This window comes from Dermacentor andersoni, chromosome 2 (assembly GCF_023375885.2).
Source record: "Dermacentor andersoni chromosome 2, qqDerAnde1_hic_scaffold, whole genome shotgun sequence".
Classification (NCBI taxonomy): Eukaryota; Metazoa; Arthropoda; class Arachnida; order Ixodida; family Ixodidae; genus Dermacentor; species Dermacentor andersoni.
The window spans coordinates 256534793-256558068 of record NC_092815.1 but is presented as its reverse complement, the minus strand read 5'-3'; the positions used below and the strand labels follow the sequence as shown (position 1 = coordinate 256558068).

Genomic DNA, 23276 nt, shown 5'->3' with positions numbered 1-23276 from the left:
CGACATCGGCAAGACCACGGCCCATTCGCAGGCTCCACTCGCAAGTGGACGTTGTGCCGCTTGACAACTTTGATATCTTGCGGACTGAAAAAATTGCCTCGAATTTCCTACCTTTTCATATTCTGCATAGAAACATCGGAGCAACATCGTCATCAACCGATCTGACCGGCACCGCCCCTCAAGATTTCTTCAGTGGGCAAGGGACCAAGCAAAGGATGCAGACGCGGCTAACCTGGCTCGTCTTTTTCGCGCAGGTTAGTAGGAAATCGAGTAGTCACGACTTTAAGAGCGATTCCTTGGGGCTGGTTGTGGTCCCTTGCCCAGGGGTGTTGTGTGAATGTGTCCCGGGCTGTTTTGACTCTTTGTGCTTTGTTGTTCTTCTTTTAAGTGCGGACATAGAAATGAACCCTGGCCCTACGGTTCCTGAGCAACTGGCAGCGATTCTAGATAAACAAAAGGCATTGTCAAATGAACTTAAGTCTATCCGGGAAAGCTTTTTAGGCCCGTATTCAGAAACAGAACTTAAGTGGGGCGTCAATAAGTGCGGGAAAAGTACAAGTGTTAGGAAAGTTTTAGGAGAGTACTTCAAAAAGGACACTTAAGTATCACTTTTGAAAGTAACACTTTTCGAGTCAAGTATGTCGTCTGGTGCCGAGGATACGTAAATAATTTACGTCTACGATCGGTTCAATCGTAAAAAAAATAATTTTTGCTGCAGACTAATGCGGATATAAATCCTTCAGTGCTTGCTCGCGCATTCGTCTGAGTAAAATACAAAGAACGGTTTAGTTTTAGCGCTTTACTCAAACTCGTCTGGCCACAAGTTCACATTGGTTCTCGCAGCCACTGCGGTTCTGTGTGTCGCCGTCGCGACTGTTTCTTGGTTTTGCTGACGAAACAGTGCGGTGTTTTTGCGCAGTGTGTGTGCGTTACGTGTTTTGAACCCTAACGGACAATGGAGAAAAGGAAAACAAACTTTTCCGAAGAAGAACGCGCCGTGCTCCTGGAGCTTGTTTCGCGCCATCGCAGCGTGGTCGAGAACAAGAAAACGGACGCTGTATCCGTCAGTCGAAAACGGGAGTCATGGAAAAAAATCGAGGACGAGTTCAACTGCCGCCATAGCGTGACGCCGCGGACGTGGGGCCAACTTAAAAAGTGTTGGGAAAACCTCAAAGACAAGTGGCGCAGGTGTAACGCGCAAGACATGCGGGAGCGGTTTTCTACAGGTAAGCATTGCTTCCTGTGCAGTTACGACGTTATTGACGCAGATCCTCTTTCTGCGCATTGCATAGCGTTCAGCGACCTAAGTCGTTGGTTTAATTCGCCAAAATAAGTACATTTTGCGCCCGCGAACGTCTCGCAGCTTGAGGCCCGAATCTTTTTTTTTTTTTTGTACCATTTGCGCTACGCACTAGCAGCGTCAAATGAAACTCGAACAGTGGAGCGTGTGGCCCAAGCATAATTGAAGACATGGTGCGCGCCGTCCAGTCATCACCAGTGGCAGGCGCGCGCACCCGGCTTGGCCAAGCGCTATCGGCTCCCTCACGCCGGCCACCGTCGCGGCTCCCAGTGATACCACGCTGCGCAAGTTTTCCGATTGAAAGAATGAATCTGACTTACAAGCGGCAAACCACACGAGCGAATGCATCTCTAATGGTGACGGTGCAAAGTGCACCAGGTGCACCACTGTTATTAGTTTCATTTGACGCCGATAGCACTTACGCTTTCGGCGAACTGTGCGGCAATACTCGCCGTAAGCTGCAATATTTGAGGTTCTGTTTTCTTTTAGTTTTATTTTCTCCCTTTCAAACAGAACAGAAGCGAAAATATCTCACGATCGCGCAACGCCCAAACCTGGATGTGCGCGACTGTCGATTGTGATGACTGGACGGTGGACACTATATATATGCTTGCGCCACGCGCTCCACTGTCCAAGTTTCATTTTACGCTGATAGTACAGATATGATTCAGTGCCGAAATTACGGCATTTATTTGGCTGAGTGCTGCAATAAATTGCATGTAGTACAGAATGTAGTGTATGCCTATTACATTGTATACCTTCTTTCTTTGCACCCTCGTTCAACTTATGTCGTATTTTGTGATCGTGCACAAACTTGCTGCGCTCTAGAAAACAAGCGATATTGGGTGCTGCAATGGTATATTAGCACTTTCTAAAACGAGTGGATTTTCCCAACTAAGGCTTCAATTTCCGCGCCCTTGCTGTGTTTTTCCCTCCTTCTTTATTTGGAAAATATATGGCATTATATGTCAAATGGGTACCATGTAGTCATTGCATTGAAATGTTTTGTCACATTTGGCAGCATTGATAGACAAACTACGCTTCTCAAAGAGCGGTTTGTCCCTCGGAATTTACCGCTGCTTGGCCATCGAAAAAACAATAATAAGCTGGAGCAGCACAAAACCAGGGACATTCCCCTGCGGCGGATTATGCAGTGCTCTGGGAACAGCTAACACATAAGTCATGTGTGTCTCCGAATAAGCTATGGTATGGTGTGCCTTGACATTTCTTAAAGGTGCATATCTTGAACACCTGGCTGTGTTGCACACAGTCACAGCCAGCATAAAAAGCTTCAATTTATGTTTTCCTATGGTTGTGTAATCATTTCATGTGCTCTTGCGATATGTTAAACCTTGTCGTCGCACAAACTGCTTCCTTGCAATTCCAGGTGGCGGTACACCCTCACCTAGCCAAGCGACCGACGAGCTACAGCAAGTCGGAGCTATAGCGTCACACATGGCAGTTCGACTGTCCAATCCATTCGACAGCGACCGCAGCGGACATCACGCTGTGCCAGGCGAATCGCAGTCATGCCAAACCCAGTGCACACCTGCTGTCGTTGCACTACTGTCGCAGACGCAGAACGGGTCTCTAGGTGAGGCAAATGGTATTGTTTCTTATTTCTTTTTCCTTTTCCTGCCCAAATTTCATGTCATTTACGCTAAACTGTTCTTTTACAACAAAAATTACCGAAATTTCTTGAATGGCACAGCGAATCATGAGTACTACATAAATCATTATTACACTTTCATGCGTTATGTAACCATGTTTTGTGTGCTTATGTATTGTCACGTAGTTGTGACGGTGAAGAAAATAGTCGTGAAAGTGAGAAGGACGAAACTGATTCTTTAGTTGGCGAACTTGTGCCCACAAAAGGAAGTTACACTCGAAGCACAACGATAGCGGCGAATACAGTCGGCGATCGTCGAAATCTGATCAGCAGGTCAAGTGCGTCCGCTTTTATACACGAGTCACCCAACGTTCCAAAGTAATCGCTGGTGCTAACGTGTTACTACACAATTTTATTCGCGCAATAATGCAATAATAAATTGCCTTGAGCTGTTATACGTGGTGTCCTCAGTAGTTCACGCAAGCCCCAGTTGTCAATGTGACCAACCTGGAGATGAGGTAAAGCTAATCGAGAAGGAAACGAAAGGCGCTGAAACCCAGCTCGAAAAGCAACTATAGTTTCGCTGTACAGTTTGTATAACATATTCTCCCACTTAAATTGGCGACCTCGTGCACTATACAACCGCAGACCGTGTATAGGCATCAAGGTGTTCAGAGCATTGCAGAATGCTTAGTGTAGCAATGCAGGAGCCATCTTGCTTTGTGGTCACTTTCAACTCTTACTGCAGGTAGTCAAGACGCGGCTGATGAGCCCGACTACTGGTCATGGGATGATGCTGGAAGGCCACAAGCAGAACCTGAAACGAATGCTGCCCCATTACCGACCACCACAGAGAGCCGAGAGCTCGTTCACGGTACAGCAAGCCCAGATGCTGTTGTGACAGAGCCAGGTGCTGCCGCAACTTCAAGCGGTCCTGTGCCAGCTGGAACAAGACGCCCCGCGACAAGCAGCAGCCAGAGACAGACGGCGGTCGCCCTTGAACTGGCTGCCCGCCTCAGTGCCATCAAGGATGACCGTGAAGAAAAAAAAAAGGAACATTTATTGAAAACGAAATACATGCGCCTCGAGCACAAATACAAATCTTTGCATAGGCGAGCTGAACATGAGCAAACTATGCAGCTTCTTCGGCTTAAAGAAGCCAACCAAAAAACAAAAGCAGAAATTCTAAAGCTTCAGCTAGAAGCTTTGAAGAAAAAGTAAACGCCTTTGTTATTGCTGTGATTTTGTCTCATTCCATTTACGTAAAATACTGTGCGACTATGCGATCTCTGATCCTGAAACCACTTGCTGTGTCTGGCAACGGAGACATGCCTGGTGGCGTTGGTTGAAAGGAGGGAGTGGGAGCTTGCGAAGCGGCGTTGTGTGTTGCCTGGCATTGCGCAGGAGGTGGGACAGGGTCTCTCAGCAGGTGGCCGAAGTTGTGTAGTGCAGCACAAGCTGTGATGACGATGGGAACTGATCTTGTTTTTATCTGAAGAGTCATTTCAAGGCAAGGAAACCTTCGTTTCCATACTCCAAACGCCCTCTCAACACTGCAGCGAGTCCTGGAGTGGCACTTGTTGTACCTAAACAAAGCAGTTTTTCAATTAAGTCCTTATTTTCGAACATAATTGTTACTTGGCCGGATTTTATAGTAGTGTTGAAACTTCAAATCACCTGTGCTGAGGGCTGCTTTGTGTCTCTCGAAAAGGGGTCATGAGATAGGATCTGCAGGGGTACCCCTTGTCACCAAGTAGGATGCCAGGGACATTCCCTTCTTCGTACTGCACTCTGGCTCGACTATTATCGAAAATTCGGCTGTCATGTGCCGAGCCGGGCCAGCTGGCAACCACATCAAAAAATTGAAGCCGAGGCCCTGTGATTGCCTGCAAAACAAGCCACATATTCAGCTGTGTTTAAAAACGGCTAATAATACGTCACACGCATCCCCAGAATATTTCATTCCAAGTGCACTCAAAAGGTAAGGCACGAAATGTATAAACACCTCCTTGAGATTGCAGTTAGCTATTTGCAAAATGTGTGGTCATTTGGTATATGCCAAATCGGTAGCGTTGCTTATTGCACCATAATCTTTAGCCCCGACAGTTTCTCTCGCAGCTCCGTACATTGTACGACAGCGTAATAAACATACCTGGACATTGATAAAGAAGTACCCCTTTCGACAGCGAAAAACCTCCGCTTCATCTCCTCCGGGACTTCTGATGGGTACATGAGTGCAGTCAATGCACCCGCTCACACCAGGAAACCGTGCGATGGTGTAGAACTCCTCCATTACGGATGCCAAATCATTAGCATTTGGCAACTTCACGAGCTGCGGGAACAAAGTCTCGGCAATCATTCTTGACATTCGCGCAATTATTCGAGACACAGTTGCTTGCGAAACATTAACGAGGTCCCCGGTGACAACCTGAAAAGTTCCGGCGCCGTAGAATCGCAGCGCGATTAGCAGCTGGAGCAGCGGCGGCACGGGGTGACCGCGTTCGTTGTCTTTTGGGACCAGTGGCAGCATTTCCAACAGCCGTAGCACAGCTTGCTTGGAAAAGCGGTACCGCCACGAGAATTCTGCGTCGTTGTATACTTCCATTGGATTCTGTCGATCCTTAAGCCGTGGCCGTAATGGCGACACGTATCGGTATGCCTCATCCTCCGTAATACTGCGCACACGTCCGGCGAAATCGGCAAAGTCGGCGAGGCTGCCGTAGCAGGCGGCCATCTTGCTTGCTAGGCGAGAGTAGCGAAAGTCGCACTTAAGGTTGCCAATGACCGCACTTTACTTTCCGGCACTCAAGTGTCGATTAAAGTTTACCTTAAGTACAAGATTTGTCTATGAAACGCGTTAAGCATCGACCGGCTACTTAAGTCATAAGTTAAGGGTAAGTTCCGTTTGTGAATACGGGCCTTAGAATGTCACGTTGTTGAAACTAAAAAAAGGCTGGCTTCAATTGAGCAGAAATTGCTGTCATTGCCAGAGACCGTACTTGGGGTTGAAGAGTGTGAACGTCTTGTTTCACACCTAACTGGCCAAACTGATTTCCTCCTAAAAAAATTTGATGACCTTGAAAACAGACACCGACGCAACAACTTGATTATATATGGAGTCGAGGAGTTAGAAACCGAGACAGAGGATTCGCTCAGGGATGCTGTTTTGGCAGAAATATTTGAAAGGAAATTGGGAATAAAAGTAAGTAGCCTTGAGCGCATACACCGCTTGGGCAGAAAGCGAACAAATCGAACGCGGCCAGTGATAATGCGCTTTTTTTGATTTCACCGAAAAAATGCAGCTTCTGAAAAATGCAAAGAAACTAAAGAACACTGAGTATTCGCTATCGGAGGGCTATTCACTCAGAATCCAGAAAATAAGGAAGCAGCTATGGTCGTCTGTTAAAGACTGTCGCACGCCTGAAGATAAAGTGTATCTGAAATACGATAAGCTAGTTTTCAACAAGGTGACGTACGTGTGGGATGAGGATAAGAATGAAAGACGCAGGCTTGTGAGGTCCGGCACAGATTTGACCAGCGGCACAACACAGGAGAATGGAAGTCAGGCTGAACCCAGCAATGATCGAAAGATCACCCAGCGAAGGGTCGCAAATGGGGCATCGAAGTGACAGGAAAATAAAACTTGTCATTTGCGGTTGGTATCTCTTAATGTGCAAAGCATCGTGAATAAAATATCCGAATTTGAAGCGCTTCTTTATGACCTCGACCCACACGTTACGTTGCTGACAGAGACCTGGTTACATGCTGGAGTGTTCGATAATGAAATCGTTCCGCCGTCATACAAAATATTTAGGAGTGACAGACAATCCCGAGGGGGTGGAGTTGCTATTGTAGTTAAGGAGAGCATAAACGTGACAACTTTGCCGGCTATTCCAGAACACGAAAGCCTCTTCTGTAAAATTGATTTTTATGGCAATTATATTGTTATCGGTGTTGTATACCGGCCTCCGACGGCCGATCCTGGATTTCGTGAGCAACTCCACGATTATGTACAGCGTTTCCGAGGTGAAAACGTAAGATTTGTCTTAGCCGGTGATTTTAATTTACCGTATATTGATTGGTCAACCATGACGACAATGCGCATGAATCCTAGGCACTCCGAGATTCTTATCAGCATTGCATTTTCATGTGGTCTAGCTCAAATTGTTACTGCCCCTACTAGAATCACTGCTAGTGCAGAACATATTCTTGATGTATTGTTTGTAAGCTCTACTATTACATGCGATTCTCTTGATGTCATGCATGGGCTGTCTGATCACGAGTTGATATTTGCCACCCTTTCCTTTCAAAAGTGTTCTGACAAAAGCAATACAGAGATTGTTGTAAAAGACTTCAACAGGGCGGAAGATGAGAGTATATTAGACTACTTGGAATTGAATCTGGACGGTTTCAAAATTCAAACAGATTTGTGTTCATTGCATTGCCATGTTTGTTCCCGACAAGGTTAAAAAGAAAAAACAGAACCCCTGGGTTACGAGACATACAATTCACATGAAAAGAAAGCTTAAGAGATTGAGACGCTCAGGAAGGCCTCGAAACTCCGCTATTAACGCGCTAAGTGGAGCACTGAAAACTGAGGTCAAAAAAGCTAAGGACAATTTTTTCACTGTTACCTTGGCAATTTTCTCAAGGAAGCACCGGAGAAATTTGGAAGTATATAGGGGGCAACAAATCCAGTACTATATCATTAATGATCAACGGCTCACCAGTCTCGGATGCGAAAGCAATAACCGATGAATTTAATAGATACTTTCAATCCGTATACGCCCGTAAAGATACTGATCTTGTTGCCGAGCCAGGAGGGTTTCTTTCTTCTATGCCCGACGTCATTGTGAGTCGAGAGGGTATTCTTAACTTGCTTCTTAACCTTGATCCCAGAAAGGCCGGCGGCCCTGATAACATTCCTGCAGTCTTTTCGCACCGTTACGCAGAATGGATTTCGCACTACTTGTTTGTCATTTATAATGCGTCCCTAGCTCATGTTCTCTTCCGTCAGACTGGAGAGGAGCTCGTATCATTCCCATATTCAAGTCAACTGATCGCTTGTGCGCATCAAATTACCGCCCGATTTCCCTGACCTCAACAAGCTGCAAAATATTAGAGCATATAATCTGCCGACACCTGACCGTATTTCTCGAGGATTACAAACTGTTATCAGATGCCCAGCACGGGTTTAGGAGCGGTTTGTCGACGGTGACGCAGCTGCTTGGCACGTGTCATGATTTTGCCCTCGCGATTAATAATAAAGAACAGATCGATGCTATATTTTTAGACTATGCGAAAGCATTTGATAAAGTACCCCATAATAAATTATTACAGAAACTCTACGCCATCGGATTAAATAACAGGCTTATTGAATTCATTAGGGCTTATCTACAAAATAGGTATCAGTATGTCCAAGTTGACAAGTACCGCTCGGAGACTTTACAGGTGACATCGGGGCTACCGCAAGGGTCAGTTCTGGGACCGACCTTATTCCTCATTTATGTTAACGACATTGTGAAAGTCGTACACAGTGGTATTAAGATAAAGCTTTTCGCGGATGACTGCGTTCTTTATACCTCGGTTAAATCTGTAGAGGACCAAACTACGCTTAATAAGACACTCGCAGAAGTTTCAGGCTGGTGCAAGAAATGGGACATGTTCTTAAACGCTGACAAGTGCTTAGTCCTCCGTGTATGCAGGAACAAAACCGTTTTACAATATTCTTATTCTGTGTATGGTATTGTGCTTAAGGAATCACCTGCTGTTAAGTATCTCGGTATCACAATTACAGAAAATCTCAGTTGGGACCTTCATACTGATACAGTCTGCACTAAAGCTTTTAAATCTCTCTAGTTCATTCGACGAAAGCTTTCAAAAGCCCCTATGAACGTAAAATTAGCAGCATACAAAGCGTTGGTCCGGCCACGTCTTGAGTATGCTTCCTGTATATGGGACCCTTATACAGAAAGAAACGTTGCCAAATTAGAAAGAGTTCAGAGAACCGCGGCTAGATTCATTTGTAACCGATATAAGCGCACTGACAGCGTGACAGAAATGATTGCTTATCTTGGTATCGATACACTTAAAGCTAGACGTACCGAATGCAGAATAAAATACTTGTATTTAATGTAAGACAACATAATACAAATCAACAATGCCAATTTCATTACTCCTCATACTCTGCGCACAAGCTCGCGTTTTGATAATGGGAAAATGTTGCAGGAATAAAATGCTCGAAACGATACTTTTAAATATTCATTTTTTCCGAAAACCATACGCGCCTGGAATAAATTACCGAAACATATTGTAGACAGTACAAGTGTCGAAGGGTTTCTTACAAACTTGAAAATGCATGGGTAAAGGGTACATACATTATGTTATACGCAGTGTTTCGTGTCTTGATTGATTGTATTTGCTTTTTATTGCTCTTGTGGATTTCTGATGTATTTCTATTTGTGCCAGCTGCATTGTGTTATATGCAGTGTTATATGTCTTGATTTATTATATTTACTTTTTTTTATTGCTGTTCTGGACTTCTGAAGTATTTCCATTTGCGCCTACTGCATTGTGTTACATGCACTGTTTCATGTCTTGATTTATTGAATTTGGTTTTTATTGCTGTTGTAAATTTCTGATGTATTTCTATTTGTGTCTACTCCTGCTTGGAGTCAAGAGACTCTGCAGTATTCTTAAATAAAATAAAAATATAATTATACGTACACGCAGGAAAGAGACGACGAACTTTTAGGAAGACTTATTTACTGAACGTTTTCGGCTGGCGGCCTTCGTCAGAGCAGTCTTTGTCAGTACAGGCTGGTCCGCCAGCCGAAAACGTTCAGTAAATAAGTCTTCCTAAAAGTTTGTCGTCTCTTTCCTGCGCATGTTACGTCGGGTCCTGCGTGCTGAACTTTAAACCTCTTAAATATATATATATATATGTATATATATATAGAGAGAGAGAGACCAGCTTTCCGGGTTCGCAAAGCTGGTGGGACCCCAGTCCCTTCTGGCAAAATTAACACTTTTTGCCTCTGGAAAGCACAACAACATTTCTTTGATTTATCAACACAATACTGGCGATAAAAACGAGGAGTGTACTGTGGAGAACGTCACAGTGTATTCATTAGAGTTACTAATCTTCTAAAGTACCTAGTCTCGGTTTCAATTCAACTTCTGTTTTGCTTGCACTGTTGTTTCGCTCTTTGACTTTGCTGACATGAGTGTAATGGAAAACAACTCTGATTGTCTTGTGTGCATGAAGGCTCTTTCCTCCGATGGAATTTTATGTGGTCTATGCCATAATAAGTACTATATAGGTAAATCCGCAGGAGTTACTAAAACTGCCTACAAAAGCATGAAGGATTCTCACATTGATTCGTCGACGTGCCAGACTTGCAAGGCGGCCGACACTCGGGTCCGCAAGATAGCGGATGAACAGCGTAGAAACGAGAATGAAAAGGCAGCGACGAAAGAGCCTTCACTGAACGATGTCATGGCTTCAATTGAATCACTGTCGTCGAAGTTGAGCAAAATGTTGGAACGCCTAGGGAAATTAGAAAAAAATGCTGAAACACAAATGCAGAAACATGACGACACACTGTTTAAGCTGGAGGAACAACATAAGCAAATTGTAGGAATGGAGGGTTCACTGGAACACATTTGCAAGTGTCGCTACTGACGCTACTGAATGCGATTCAAACACAAACGGAAGAGATTAAAAATCTCCAGACGACAACCGTGAACCTAGGTGCGAAATCAAACAGTCTGGCAGATGAGGTCGCGCAGATGAAACTAACGATTGAAAATTTAGAAGAGTACTCTCAGAGAAGTAATCTGGAAATCCACGGAATACCTCAGTTAAACAATGAAAACCTGAGAGATATCTTGAACAATTGTGCTGGCGAATTAGGTCTGACTAAGCCAATGGACAGACAGCTAGAGGCGCTTCACAGAATTAGAGTTCGGACAGGGCCAACTCCGCCTATACTGGTTAGATTCTCTAACAGTTCAATTAGAGACGCATGACTAGCCAAAACACTTCAGCTAAAGTCCGATGAAATCTTCAATAATGAAAACCTGACATCATATATGCGAGGAAGTTGTTGTGGATGGCGAAGAATGCAGCTAAAGAAAAGTCGTACAAGTTCGCGTGGGTGAAGAATGAGAAAGTATTCGTAAGAAAATAGGAGCCGGTGTTAACAGAATTAAAAATGAAGCGAGTTTAACCAAACTGACGTAGGCATGGAAGTAGAATCTAACTCCATTAAAGGCTGGGTAAATTACCGGCAGAGATACACTTGCGAGGAATGAAAAACTGCATGCTTTGATCTGATTCATATTAACATCAGAAGCATACACAAAAATGGGGATCTATTAGAGCTTTATTTGGAGCCATATAAAGATTCCTTAGATGTGATTATCCTGACTGAAGTGAATGAAGTGAACCAATGCTAAGTTCTATCAAATAAAATATTTTGAACAATTTTCGGTATGCCGTCACGAGAGAAGAGGAGGGGGTGTTTTAATATACGTTAGAAACAATTGGCTATGCGAAAGACTGACCATAACTATCAAAGAAGCAGAGATACTGCTGTTATCTGTCGAATGTGCACGTGCATCATTCATAATCTGCGCTATCTACAGGCCACCAGAGAGAAATATAGGCACATTTTGGGGGGAACTGCAGCGTCTCTTAATGACACTAGAGAAAAATGATGACATAATTCTGGTAGGTGATCTCAACAAAAATGCCTCTTCTACTACTAAAAATTATGTTAGTGACTATTTGACTCTCATTTCAAGTTATGGCTTAGAAAATAACATCACAGGAGTTACACGAGAAGAATTCTTGGGGAACAAACTTACGTCGTCATGTATTGAGCACATACTAATGCGTGTTTCTAGCATGCAACCATTAACAAGTATTGTAAAAGAAAAACTTGCTGACCATTATTTCATTGCTCTCACAATGTTCAGTGAAGACTTAACGAATTCACGTGGGGAAACTAAACAAGCATTCCATATCTTCGATAACCAGAAGATTGATAGATTAATTAAGGAATATCATTGGAACACTTGCACATACTGTTAAGAAGCTTATAGAAAATTCCCCTGGGGTACAGGTGACAAAACAATCAAATGAAACGTCAACTCTGCATATTTGAGTGAGGTAACTGATCTCGATGTTTGGGATGTAATAAGGTCATTTTCCATTACTAGAATGCCAGGATACGATGGGATTAGATTTAGTGAGATATTTTTCAACTTCCCTTGTTTGATGAGTGTGCTGCTATATATTTACTCAGAAGTATTTAGGAGGGGTCAGATTCCCAACGCAATAAAAATAGCTTTAATTAGACCAATTTACAAAAATCGTAAAAGGCAACAGTGCGAAAACTATAGACCTATAGCGATCTCGCCGACATTGTCATGTGTTCTAGAAAAGCTTTTACACAAGAACATGGTTTCCTTTTGCGAAAAGTTTCATCTGTTGTCTAATTCACTGTATGGGTTTCGTTGCAAGAGAAACACAATCACACTACTAGAGGACTTTGCAGCCGTAGTTAACAGTGAAATAGATAAAAATAAGATAGTAATTCGGCTTTTTTTTAGATCTGAAGAAAGCTTTCGACACTTTAGATCACAACATACTCCTTGAAAAATTTGCTCAACTAGGATTCCGCGGGCCTTTCATAGAGGTTTTTAAAGACTACTTCAAAAATCGTCATCAGGTCGTTCGAATTCAAAATATAGACAGCGAGTTAATACACATAAAGCATGGAGTTCCACAAGGAACCGTACAAGGCCCACTACTCTTTAATTTGTATGTGAAGGATTTAGCCCATTTAGCGCTGCACTCAAAGTTATATCAATTTGCGTATGATACTGCTTTAATATTACCCCATGAAGATATTACCCCATGAAAATATTAATGAATGCCTTACTTTGTTACAGGACGATATATACAAAATAATGGTATGGTTTGAAAACAACTACGTATTTGTGAACAAAGCTAAAACACAGCTAATCTGCTTTCACAGCCCGTACAAAAAAGTGCAGCTAACTGAACATGCATACCTGCATAGTGAATACTGCATTGGATGCTCTTGCCAAAGTATGCAGTATTCCACAAAAATAAAGTACCTTGGTGTTATTTTCGATGAATATTTCTCATTTGTCCATCACATACAACATGTAACTAAAAGACTCTCAGCAGTATGTGCAGTCACGTACAAAATCAGATCAGTATGTGACGTTGGGTTAAGAAAGCTCACACATAAGGCTCTAGGTGAAACTGTATTACGGTATGGCATTACGATCTACGGACTTGTTCGCCATATAGGCTAAACGTGTTAAATAAAATAATGAAAAAATAACGAATAACACAGCATACAGAACAAACAGGAACTCCATCGGCCACAGTGAGCTGATGGCAGAACATGGTACATTTGATGTTAAACAACTTTTTCTCTCCGTGATATTTACGAAGCATTATTCTGATGAATCCTTTAAAACAAAACACGTAAAAACCCGTGATCTGCGCAAAACTGAGACATTCGTTCGGGCTAAAGCATTCACGAACTACGGTAAAAAAACGAGATCATCTATGTACCGTTCTACATCAATAAAATAAAGTTCCCAAGTATCGTCATTCAGGAAAATAAAAGATTTTGTACGTCACGTGGTTCTCTCAAGTGGCTGGGCATAGCAGAAGCAAACCATTTGGCAGGACATCTTCTGATGAACTTTCGCTAACAGTTGTATAAAACAGATTGTGTTCTTTCTATGTGTATTGTGCTCTTTTGACTTTCTAATGGTGACTGGCGACTACTAGTTTTGCAACACATTGACAACTGTATATGATGAAATAGAGGGTTGTGCTGTACATATATTTTGCTCCTGTAATATGTCTTTGCTTAAACTATTGCTTGTGCAGGAACAAATACTTGAAATTAGCCGAGCGATGGAGGAAAAGGGTGAGGGAATCGAAGGGAGGAGGGATTGAAATTGTGTACTTGTATTATGCCTTGTTGAAGGCAAATCCTGTTGAAAGCAAATACACAGTGGTCCGCATAAAAGCAGAAGGATCGACATTTGGGCGAGTTGGTACTGGTTGAACATCTTGAAGGTGAGTTCAGCGCTGTCCTGTGTGTTCCTGCCTTCTGTCTTCGTTTTTTCGCGCTGCCCCTTCAAGACGCATAAAAGCATTGGTGCTTTCGCGGACTACAGGTTACTGTTTGTGGCACATACAAAAAATTTAATTTTACTACTGTACTTTTTAATTTTCTCTCTTCCTATTGTTTCCTTTGTTCTTAGAGCACAAGAGTGTGCCACTTGGGCAAGAGCGCTGCCCAGTCCCGCTCAAAAGCATCATTGCTTTGGGGGGTTGACAATATATTTAACTGTATGTTTTATGTTCTAATAAAGAAAGAAAGGAGAAATAATATTACCGAAAATACAACGCACGATGTGTCAATTCCCAAGTGGAAAGTTCTTGTTCATTTTTTTTTTGCCGTGGTGCGAACGAATTTCAGCGATATGTCGCGGCAGGTCTCTCGCTGTCGATCGAGAAGACCAATGATGAGCGGCCGACGCGGAACCCCCTCTAGCAGCATCGCTGGTCACAGCTGCAGTGAAACTAGCTGTCACATGACGCACTCGCCGCGGTGGTGAACACGCCCGTAAGTGTGTAAATGCCAATGCTGGCACGTCCTGCCAGCTGCGGCATGCCGCGCCCGTTTCTTCCACTAGTGCGGACGTACCTTATTCACTCGCTTCTATAAATAATTTTAGACATTACATGAATGTGTAATCATTTAGCAGAGCACTCAATGATAATCTTTGCGTGCATTTTATTACGCTACAGAGTAAATCCCAGTACCACACTGCGCGATGTTCGTCAAAACTTTAAATCATTAAATTGGACTCTCCAGACCCATACCGCTTTTAAGCGAGACACAATGTCTTGTTTAGATCGCAGCAGACCGTCTTAGTTTAAGCGCCCATATCACACTAAATCCTGTCATACGGAAGGAGTGAACGGAACAGGAGGAACGTTGATATCGAAACACGCTACCAGGTAGAAATTTAGCAGCCATCCTTAAGGTATAAAGATTGTTTGGTTCGGTATCGTCGACATATAGATGTGCACCCTTTAGACCTAAAGCCTGGTCGACTGCATGGACGTGTCATCGCGCTCGCGGAATTGCCGCAGTAGAATCTGCTCGAGGCTGTGTCCCTGGGTCTCCGGAAGGAAGAAGTTCACCAGCATAGCACCGACAAAAGTCACGGAGCTGAAAAACCAGCCCATGCCAGAGAAGTGGTACGTCTCTCGCAAGATGTTGAACAGCCAGGTGACGACCAGTGCGCAGACCCAGTTGAAAGCAGTAGCAGCACCCAGGTAGAGGCCGCGGTTCCGACAGGGTACCAGCTCGGCTCCCAGGATCCACACCACGGGACCGAGGCCGACGGAGTAGCCTGCAATGTTGCCCGCGTACGAGGCACATGAACAAAGTCCGCCTATCGTCACTGCGGGAGACACGCAGTGATAATAAAGGGCTGCTAAATGCAGGGACGAAACACGCTGAGACCACTCAGCACAATACTCCACCGTGAACACTCCATCGATATTTCATTACTGCACTTTTAATAGCACAAAACAGCGAGCAATTTATTTGCACAGCGAACGAACCTATTTTCAGCGATGACCACATGAGAAAGCTTTAGTACACTCTAGCAGCAAACGCAAGGAGTTGGCGTTGCGTGCTCCATGCTGCGCATGCGCTGTACGTAAACGGTGCCGGACATATTACGTGCGAACGCTATTTTCAGGATTTATCGTTCAACGGCGGCCACCATGGAAGTGAGAGCCGCCTGCTTCGTAGCTGACAAGTCGTCGGCCGGCACTACGGTGCGGCTCGTTTGTTGCCCGCTAATGCTCGTAGCTGCTATGCGCAATGGGGCTTCGACAGCGGCGTGCTCATGACGGGTGCTGTTTTAACGCCAGAGCGCTACAGGCCCCGTGTCGCAAAAATTCCGCTGTCGGCGGCGTTGTCCGTTAGAGGACAATCATACCCACGCAGGCCCTCCCCGTGTGGTGCGTATATGCGTTGCTGAACTAATTGAATTTCTCAATGTAAGATGCGTCAGAACATTTGTAAAGTACACACTAAGAAAAAAAAAGAGTATGCCTTACTTTTTTTGAAGAGTCTGGACTTGTCACGTATACGACACACTTTGTGGGAGACACCCGAACTCTCTTTTGGCAGAGTCCCGAGACTATCTGTGCTCGATGCAAGGTGTTTACGCGACTCCGCACACAAGTCATGCATACTCTGTTGTAGTAGTCGCCTATACCCTCTCAAAAGGGTTACAAGACTAGTGCTGAGGGAGTCCGTTAACAATTCTAGATGAGTCAGATGACTCAAGGTAAAGTGTCAAATGAACACTGCAAGAATGATTCAGGTAACTATTCTAGACGAGTCTGATGACTCCAGCAGTGTGTGTCAAGTTACCCTTAGTGCGTGGTGCCGGTCTCTTGCAAATAAAGTAACTAATCCATGTAAGTCGTTTCACTCTTGGATGGCAGTGTCGAGCCGCTTTTCAAAATGTGTCAACAACTCTTGCTGTAAGTACACACGACTACGGCTAGTTCTCAAGAAGACTACTGTGAAAAAACAACATAAGATAACAAAGAATCCACAGTAAACTTGCCAAAACGCACATGACAGGTTAGACAGAAAAAAGTTAATATTTCATCAATCTTTGTTATTGTCTTCTGGAAAATTCAAATGTATCAATCAGCACAGAATCACAATGAAAGCAAGACAGTTCTGATTACTATTAAACTGGAATCAATAGCCAACCAAGCAAAACAGTCTTAAATAAATATCCAATATGTAGCCTGCAGCTGCATATACGACACTGCAATGCCACTCAGAACCATAATGAGACCCCAAAATAGTATGTAACTCATGTAGAAGTTTAATTCACCACCGCACAAGTCTCTTGTAATATGTCAAAAGATTTATAAGTTCAACCTATTTCCCTGTTCTAAAGACTTACGACTTAACATTCTAAGCAAGTAAGCTACACATAACAAGAAAGGCTGCATTTATGTATAAAGGAGACCCAGATAATGAAGTGCAATAAAAACAATATTACAACTTACATTACATAATCTATGCATTATACTATGCTTGCTGAAAACAACTGGCTGGCAATTGATAATCCAATCTAACAGTAAAAGCAGCTGTCTTACCTTATGGTACTGTTGTTGGCACTTTTTCCCACACAATTTCTGCGTGTTAGCGTGAGTTGAAAATTGATCTGAAAAACACCACATTAAAAAGTTGTGCATCAATTTTATTCTGTCATAGAACATGCAAGCGTATAAAAACTTCATAACTGACAAAATTACAAAAATAAATACAGCAACAGTTATACTGATCATTTATTTATGTTGACAAACCTACTTTTCCAAGACTAAGTATAATAGCTGACACAGACAATTTCACAGGTAGAAATAACCGCTAATAGAAAACTTTCCGTAATGCAAACACGTTGACAAATTCAGTAGTAGCACAGATAGCTGTATTTTGTTATGGCAAAGATAGCGCATGAATGATGAGGACAAGGGAGGAAGCAGAACACAAACTATACCTAGCTGCATGCACGCATCTGTAACAACACACATAGTGCACAAAGATCCAAAAGAAACAACGAGGAAGATGTGAGGAAGGCTTCTTTTACTCATCACAAGTCATCCTGCAAGAGCACATCATGCACTGGCTGTAATCTATCCTCAGCACATACATGAATAAGTTACATTAGGTGCCACATTTACAAATCACTCATACAATGGGCTTGTGATTGTCCTTATTCCAATCTTTAACTTAGCAAGCATGACTGAGTTACGTAAAGCCTCCCTAAGGCTTGGCACATATACAGAAAGAAGTGTTTCTATAAACACTGGAGGTCACGGACGGATGACTGACACATACCCCTTTTAATTCTTTTTTTTTGTCATTATGATTATCTACCACAGTAGTCTTTTGTAGAGTGAAACACGATAATACAGTGTGGGCAACCAAGTGTGAATACCTGTTCTCGCTTTCTACCTTTCTCTGGTGTCCCGCTAAGGTAACATTGGCGCGAAGGATTGTCTTCCCAATGTATGCGTTCCCACACAACAGGAGCAGATGATCAGCCACATTAATGGTGCGTGAAATAAAACACCTGCGCTTAAATTTTTACTGCCGCTCCAATCTGGAGTGATTTTTTTTTTTGCTTTGTTGTGTACACTAGCATAGGTGCTACGTAGTCCCCTTGGTGCCCAAAGCAACTCTCACACCACAGCAGGATGTCAATTTTTTTCTAAACGAAACTGGTTATGGGGGACAATCGCGAACTTATATTTATGCTTCGTATCTTTATTATGTTGTTGACCTTTAACTTTAGCCACTTTGCTACTTTTCTGCAGGTGCAGACAGGCCATTGCACCAATGCTAGGTTTAGAAAACACTAGAGCAGGGTAGAAAGCAAGAACAGATATTTATAATTTGGGTGCCCACTGTGCATTGCGTGGATATGTTTCAATGAACGATAAGACTACTTGGTAGATAAACATATAACAGATAAGAGAATTAAGCTCGAAGCCTACCAAATTAGTAACTGTAAATTTTATATGTAAATTATATTTCGTTATTCCCAGTGATGAAGAAACACTTTTGAGAATATGTGTGAAGGCAACCAAGTCACCCATGCTCACAAAGGCAAGAAAATAAAAACAAGCAAGATTACAAGAATTTCGAACTTTCAACCTAAAGTAAGACACCTCACATGACTGATTTATGTATTTACTGAGCATAAATTACACCTAGCCCGTAGCTTATCACACACCTAGCCGTAACTTAACACCTAGCCCGTAGCTTATCTGCTTATACAAGATGACAAACAATGAGTTACTGTTGCTTTTTCTCTGGGGCATTTGGCTCTTCTGAACACATGCACATTGTATGGCACAGCTGCGTGGATGTAGCTGGGCATAGTTGTGAGTCAGCATCAATCTGTTTTTATGGTCCTGCACTATTATCTTTATAATTTATAATTAGCAAACAGCCTAACTATCGGGTTGATCAGCTGTATTTTAAACAAAACATACTGAGAGATTTCTCTGCTTCTTGCTAACATAAGGAGGCGGGTACATGATTTCAGATTTCAAGAAACAGCTGTGCAACAGAACAAATGCTGAAGACAGAAAGTCTACAATGACCAGTACCTTTATTATTAAATGCCATGTACTAGCTCTTTCTGTAAATGAATACCTCTAGTACCAAAAATTGTAGTCCGAAAAAATAATTGAAAATATTTACAAAAGTGACAGAGATCAGAACTGCATCATAATTGCAAATTTCTTCGTAAAAGAGATCACGATAATTGAAGTTTTATTAATTTCAGCAAAATGGCTGACATCCCATTACTGAGGCTAGTCAGTGCTGAAGGTATTGTTAGTTTGTAGGAGTCCTCAGACTGACAGCTCTGAAATATTTATCGCCATACTTGGTGCATCATGCTTTGCTGTTGCAGATATTACTTTGCCACAAAACATTTTGTTAGCCTTGTGGGACAATTCTGTCTGGAAGATAAACCTATTTGATCATTGCTTTTTTGGGGTTGTGTATCTCAGAACTGGTGCTAGTCTGAGTTCTTACAAACTAGACGTTATTGAGTACTCTAATTACAACGCCTGCCACTGCTATAAATTTCTGTTAGCGAAAATTGTCGCATTGTCATGAAGCAGTTATGTTCAATTTTTAGCGGCAGTCAGTGCTGAAACACTCAGTACAAAACACAAAACAAAGATATGCAGTCAAAATGTAAATGTCGAACAAAGTTATAGTCGATTCTGCATTTCACAGAACTGTTCTTTTTTTCTGTTGGTATGCCAATACCAATTGCACATTCACAAACGTTTTAGTATTGCACTTCAGGCAAATGCAGGAAAATTCAGTGTTTAACAGCAGCCCCTGGGAAGACAGCCCAGTCGCTTCGACAAAAGGACTTGCCTTCAACTTTGCGTCGCTATGTTGTAGGTCACAGCAAGGGGCATGTTTTGCTGATTGAATATTACTTGAAATATTTTTATTATTTGTACTAGAGGTTTGAAAAGAGAGCCAATTGTAGAGTTCTTCATGCAGATTTCAGATATTCCATTAGTTTTGTTAGCTGCTTCTTGAGTTATGTCCTACACAATGGCAAAATACATACTGATATTTGCAGGCATTTTCTAGTGTACTAAATTTTCACAAAAAGCAGTGTGCTGTAGCTAACTCAGCTCTTTGTAGAATGTAAAGTGCCGATGTCTATTCAAAGAGCATGTAAAGTTACTAGAACTATGCAAGATTAGTAAGCAGACAGACAGGCCTGCCTACTAATCTTGCATACTTCTCATGCTATTGTGCAAAAAAAAATATTGAATATACTTCAAAAATTTTTTCTCACAATAGCACGAGAATAACCCTACGCACTTATAATTGTCCTATACTAACGAAATTTGGCACACGTACTCTTCAAGATATGCAAAATGCTGATATCTAATTGAAATTGCAATCTGTAAAATGATTTAAAGTAGCCTAATATTTTTTTGCATAGTTCCAGTGATTGTACAAGCCGTTTGTATAGGTATCACCACTTTGCAGTATACAACTAGCTAAATAAGATACAGCATGAAGCTATTTCTGAAATTTTTATACACAAGAAAGTGTCCACAAAAATATTTTGCCACTGTGTAGGACATAACTAAAAAACAGCAGCTACACAAAAATCAATGACAATTCAAATCTAATAAAACACTTTATGAATGACAGTATATTCAAATTTCTAGTACAAATATATAAAAAAGTTGTTTCGAGGAGTATTTTCCCTTAATAAGTGGGTGTCAGTGTATTCTACCAAAGTGTTAGAAAATGCCTTCAGGCATACCATGGGGAGCTTTATAAATAGCACACACACGCATCTGCCTAAAAAGCCCCACGTCCTGCTTGCATTCTTGAGTCATTTTCGCATTCTGTTGTATGTCACCATTTGCATCCCTTAACATTGAGTGCGCAAAACCAAAAACAGCCTATTACCGTATTTACTCGCGTAATGATCGCGCCCCTAAATTTTGTCGTCAAAATTCGATTTGTTTATTTCCCGTGTAATTTCTGCACGAACATGCCGCAGCGATATGTCATGTGCCAAGTCTAGCTAATAATGATCGCGCTTACCATCTGTCGACTGCTATGCGAACGACTCTTCAAGACAAACCAAGCGGTCTGCACGCACCAAACATTCTTAAGCAGATGCCCCATTTCATTCCTTTCATAACTTTCCGCACTTCTATGACAAAAAACAGCTACACCCAAGCTTGTCTCTATTATGTGCAGGCTTTATAATGGTTGTGGTCAACAAAAACAACAAAAAAGGCGTCTTTCGATTCTTCTCGTCTGCACTCGTGGGCACGCAACAAATCGCGAGCGGCAATGATAGCAGCCACGTGTACACTGATACGTCAGAAGTGTACCCTATTCATTCGCCGACGTTTGCAACGCAGCTAAGATATTCGCCCACCTTTAGCAGAAACGTGCCATATTAGGATAGTGGTGAAGACAAATGCCGCAGTTTCCGCAGCATGCCCGCCATGTGTTCCTATGTCACTGGCAGCTAAGCGCTCCCTACTGTTTCTGTCCCCTCAAAGTGGACATGGCTATGTTATTTCCGCAAACTTGCCGATATTATTCATTACTGATACGGAAGAAACTGTTTGAATGCACGTAATGTACTTACGAGAAGAAAAAAAAATCGCGTTCGGCACGTTCGGCATCCTCTGCCGGCCGCCATTTTTTTTTGTCCCGCACTACATACAGCGGCAGCCGCCTATTTGTTGACCTGTTGTCGCTCCGTAGCAAATGCCGTAGATTTTCTTTCTGCGGGAAATTTAAACCGCGTAATGATCGCACCCCTGAATTTGAGTCAATTTTTTTGAGAAAAAAGTGCGATCATTATGCGAGTAAATAGGGTAACACTGAATTATAGCCTGTAAAGGGGTTGTATACAAATGGGGGTAGCCAACTCTAGTGTGACAATAAACAAATATTTGTTCTCGCAATAATGAAACCAGTCATAAAATATATACTCACAAATTTGGAAATAAATGCCCAAAAAACCTTGCCGATTGTCACATTAGTATCCTAAACAAGATCTTTTGATATCTATAATTCCTAGTTTAATTCACTTTCTCTAGTAAATGGGCTCTGACCTAGACTACTCAGTGTAGGAGACTAATCCATACCTGGAAGCCAATATTTAAATCTGAAATAAAGACATTCATCCCGCGACCACGTCACTGCTGTCATCAGAAGCATACATCCATGGACATATAGTCTGTAAAATAATTTTTACATGATCTGTATTGTTACTCTTGCACTAATAAATTAGGAAAGGCATTTGCTATTTAAAGCACTGCTGTAAACCTTTGTGTTAGAGAAATGCAATACTCAAAAGTGTAACACAACCAATGTGTGCATGAAAACCTACGATGCATTTGACATTCGTCAGTGTGGCAAATAGGCAGAGAAATGCCAAGAGCACCATAGCTTTCGTGTCTCGAACCTTGTATGCGAGTATTACTGGTATCTTTGCAGTGAAAGGAAGTCACATTATTATCAGACTTATGAGGGGAACTCATGTTTGTCTAGTTTAATATTTTCGTTTCTGTGCTCCTATATTCTTGACTATTCTTGAGATAATGGGTGTTTGAAATAAGTACTCTATATTGCTCTTAAATTTTTCCTGCACCAGAGCCCCACGTTAGGTTACATTTCTGGAACACTTTACAGTGCTGTAGATTATCAAAAGGAATAAAAAAAATGCCATAAGTTTGCATTTTAGCCTTCTGTATAACAAGAACTATGAATATATCAATTAGATACACAAGCACAAAAGAACTACGAAAAACTAGGCATAAAGACAGACATACATTATAATAGCAGGAATCGATGGTTTAGAATTTTAATAGAAAGGAACCATTAAAAACTTTGTACTAAAGACACATATGAATTATATTAACACAAGTATTTGCGAAGAAGTTGAAGAGACAAATAGAATATCTCTTCAAGTCACTCCACCCCAACATTCATCCATGGTTCGATGAGTGACTACAGCTGGTGATGCTGTTTGGATAGGCTGAGGTACAGCTGTGAACTAGGTGGAACATGTAGATGGGTCACCAAAGGTTGCACGCTGGTTGCCTTGATCTCCGGACTCACTCGACACTCATGCGTTGAGCCTGGTTATACGTCGTTCGCAAGAGGCCTGGCC

General features: G+C 42.3%; 2 protein-coding genes and 1 long non-coding RNA gene across 3 annotated transcripts; 2 read left to right on the top strand and 1 right to left on the bottom strand.

Annotated features, from left to right (window-relative positions):
- Positions 1 to 215: 215 nt before the first annotated feature.
- LOC140215898 (uncharacterized) lies at positions 216 to 7363 on the top strand. Its single transcript, XM_072286243.1, has 2 exons — positions 216 to 505; positions 5862 to 7363. The coding sequence occupies exons 1-2, from the start codon at positions 216 to 218 to the stop codon at positions 6190 to 6192; spliced, it is 621 nt and encodes a 206-aa protein (XP_072142344.1). The 3' UTR covers positions 6193 to 7363.
- On the top strand, positions 502 to 4151 carry LOC140216249 (uncharacterized). Its single transcript, XM_072286649.1, has 3 exons — positions 502 to 1226; positions 2688 to 2894; positions 3658 to 4151. Exons 1-3 carry the CDS (start codon positions 956 to 958, stop codon positions 4128 to 4130), a joined length of 951 nt encoding a protein of 316 aa, XP_072142750.1. The 5' UTR covers positions 502 to 955; the 3' UTR covers positions 4131 to 4151.
- A 7384-nt stretch (positions 7364 to 14747) lies between the features above and the next one.
- LOC140216248 (uncharacterized) lies at positions 14748 to 17236 on the bottom strand. Its single transcript, XR_011892955.1, has 2 exons — positions 17176 to 17236; positions 14748 to 15392 (listed from the first exon to the last, which is right to left on the bottom strand). It is a non-coding gene; the product is annotated as an uncharacterized lncRNA (long non-coding RNA).
- Between the last annotated feature and the right edge of the window lie 6040 nt (positions 17237 to 23276).

Bases quoted from the DNA above. Each gene is read 5' to 3' on its own strand.
- LOC140215898 (XM_072286243.1), top strand. From the start codon at position 216: ATGCAGACGCGGCTAACCTGGCTCGTCTTTTTCGCGCAGGTTAGTAGG. The intron at 506-5,861 runs GTATTCAGAAAC...AACTAAAAAAAG, and splicing joins CGGGAAAGCTTTTTAGGCCC to GCTGGCTTCAATTGAGCAGA.
- LOC140216249 (XM_072286649.1), top strand. From the start codon at position 956: ATGGAGAAAAGGAAAACAAACTTTTCCGAAGAAGAACGCGCCGTGCTC. The intron at 1,227-2,687 runs GTAAGCATTGCT...TTGCAATTCCAG, and splicing joins GCGGGAGCGGTTTTCTACAG to GTGGCGGTACACCCTCACCT. The intron at 2,895-3,657 runs GTGAGGCAAATG...CTCTTACTGCAG, and splicing joins GACGCAGAACGGGTCTCTAG to GTAGTCAAGACGCGGCTGAT.